The sequence below is a fragment of the Sinocyclocheilus rhinocerous genome, unplaced genomic scaffold, assembly GCF_001515625.1.
Source record: "Sinocyclocheilus rhinocerous isolate Xijiao unplaced genomic scaffold, SAMN03320098_v1.1 scaffold359, whole genome shotgun sequence".
NCBI classification, from domain to species: Eukaryota; Metazoa; Chordata; class Actinopteri; order Cypriniformes; family Cyprinidae; genus Sinocyclocheilus; species Sinocyclocheilus rhinocerous.
Window position 1 is genome coordinate 218,787 of NW_015652307.1, and position 1,831 is coordinate 220,617.

Here is a 1,831-nt window from a genome sequence, read left to right on the forward strand (position 1 = left end):
TTTTCTATTGGATTCAAGTCATTCTAGCATTCTAACTTTCTTTCTCTGAAACCAATCGAGTTTCCTTGGCTGTGTTTGGGATCATTGTCTCGCTGAAATGTCCTCCCTTGTTTTATCTTCATCATCCTGGTACTGTAGGTGTTGGCACTGAAGCAGCTAATATTAATCTCCACTGACGAGGGGCAGGATTGCTTTCTAATTACTGGTAGATTTCTGCTGGTGTCTTGGCTTTCCATGCCTTTTTGCACCTCCCTTTCTTCATGTGTTCAATACTTTTTCTCTGTGTCATTCTATTTTATTACACATAATTTAATTTCTGAACTTATTTGTTTTGTTTTAGTTGTATGTATGGATTAGTTGGGTTGTTACTGACATCTGGTGAAAATTTCAAGTCAACAGCACCTTCAGAAATATATTTACTGAGAAAAATGCTGACGTGTTCAAAACTGATTTTACCCGCTGTATCTATATAGTGTTAATACCGCATATCGCACTATTGAGCCACTCAGAATGAGCGCTTGGGAAAGTTCTAGTGTGCTCTGTTCTTCAGGACGTGGAGAACATCTTCAGCCGGATTCTTTAAAAACATTACAAGACTTACTGATCCCAAACTTTTGATCGGTAGTGTATATATATTATATATATATATAAAGTTTGTCTCCCCCAGTGTTCAAGACAAGGTTACGGACTTGTTTGGATCACATGCATGTTCATGTCTTTGCGTGTGGACGTACGTCAGGAACTCCGTGGCTTTGCTCAGATGAGGCGTAATGAGCAGAAAATCATCCACCAGCCGCATGAGACACCTGCCAACGACAGACACACACAATCATTAAACACACACAGGGCTCGAGACTAAGACCAAAAATCTTTTGAGAATGTGCGAGTTAAAAACAAAACAAAAAAAACACGCAAGACCGGTCACGGACAGCCAGTTTAGTTTTACTTTTCTTTTTGTTTTCGTTTTGAAAAGCTTGTTATCTTTGCCGTTTACCTCCCGTCACGCTATGGAGGCTCTCTTTATTATTATGATTTATTTGATTCCTCAGTGTTTGCTAAACATTCTGTAATTTATTAGTCGTATATAATACAGCATGTGGTGTGTGCCATGCCTCGTCTTATTCGTTTTTGTTAACAAACGTTTTGTAAGCCATAGCCTACTGTTTTATTGTTGTTGTGATTTTAGTTAAGAATAGCAATGAATCCATCTTTTGTTTTTAGTCTTAAAAAGTGAAAGGTGTACAGATATAAGCAAAACAGACAAAATACAGTGAGAATGCCATGAAAATATTAGAGCCCAACCGATACGGGTTTTTTGGGGCCGATACCGATATTTGGGAGTAAAAAAAGGCAGATATCGATATATCGGCCGATATTCTTTGTGTATATTATGGTACAGTACCAGTCAAAAGTTTGGACACTTTCCCATTCGTGTGTCCAAACTTTTGACTGGTACTATATATAGAATACAGTATATACATAAACAGAATATATATACATAAACACATTTTTTGCAATGATCACTCAAATGTGGTGATCAAACACTTATAATGGTGACAGAGATATGTAAGGGCATTTAACAATTTAACAATAAACTTGCGATGAGTGCGATGCACAAAGTAACGGGGTGTTAGTTGTAACACACGTGGTTTGAATATTTATTTTACCATAGTAACATTTAAATTCTGGCTTAAGGTTCCCTTGGAACTGGAATCATGGTGGAATATCATGTGAAGTCCACTTCGCACGGCTCGCAGGGCAGAATAAGACAACGCTTGAATGCTGCTGCCTGAACAAGAGACCTCCTTACTGAAGTGAAAGAAGTGAAAGT

General features: G+C 37.8%; 1 protein-coding gene across 1 annotated transcript in view; it reads right to left on the bottom strand.

Moving 5' to 3' along the window:
* tert (telomerase reverse transcriptase) overlaps positions 1 to 1,831 on the bottom strand; it is a 30,569-nt gene that overhangs the window by 14,397 nt on the left and 14,341 nt on the right. Inside the window, exon 10 of the mRNA XM_016520717.1 lies at positions 735 to 806. Coding sequence (XP_016376203.1) covers positions 735 to 806 — 72 coding nt within the window. The remainder of the gene's footprint in view (positions 1 to 734; positions 807 to 1,831) is intronic.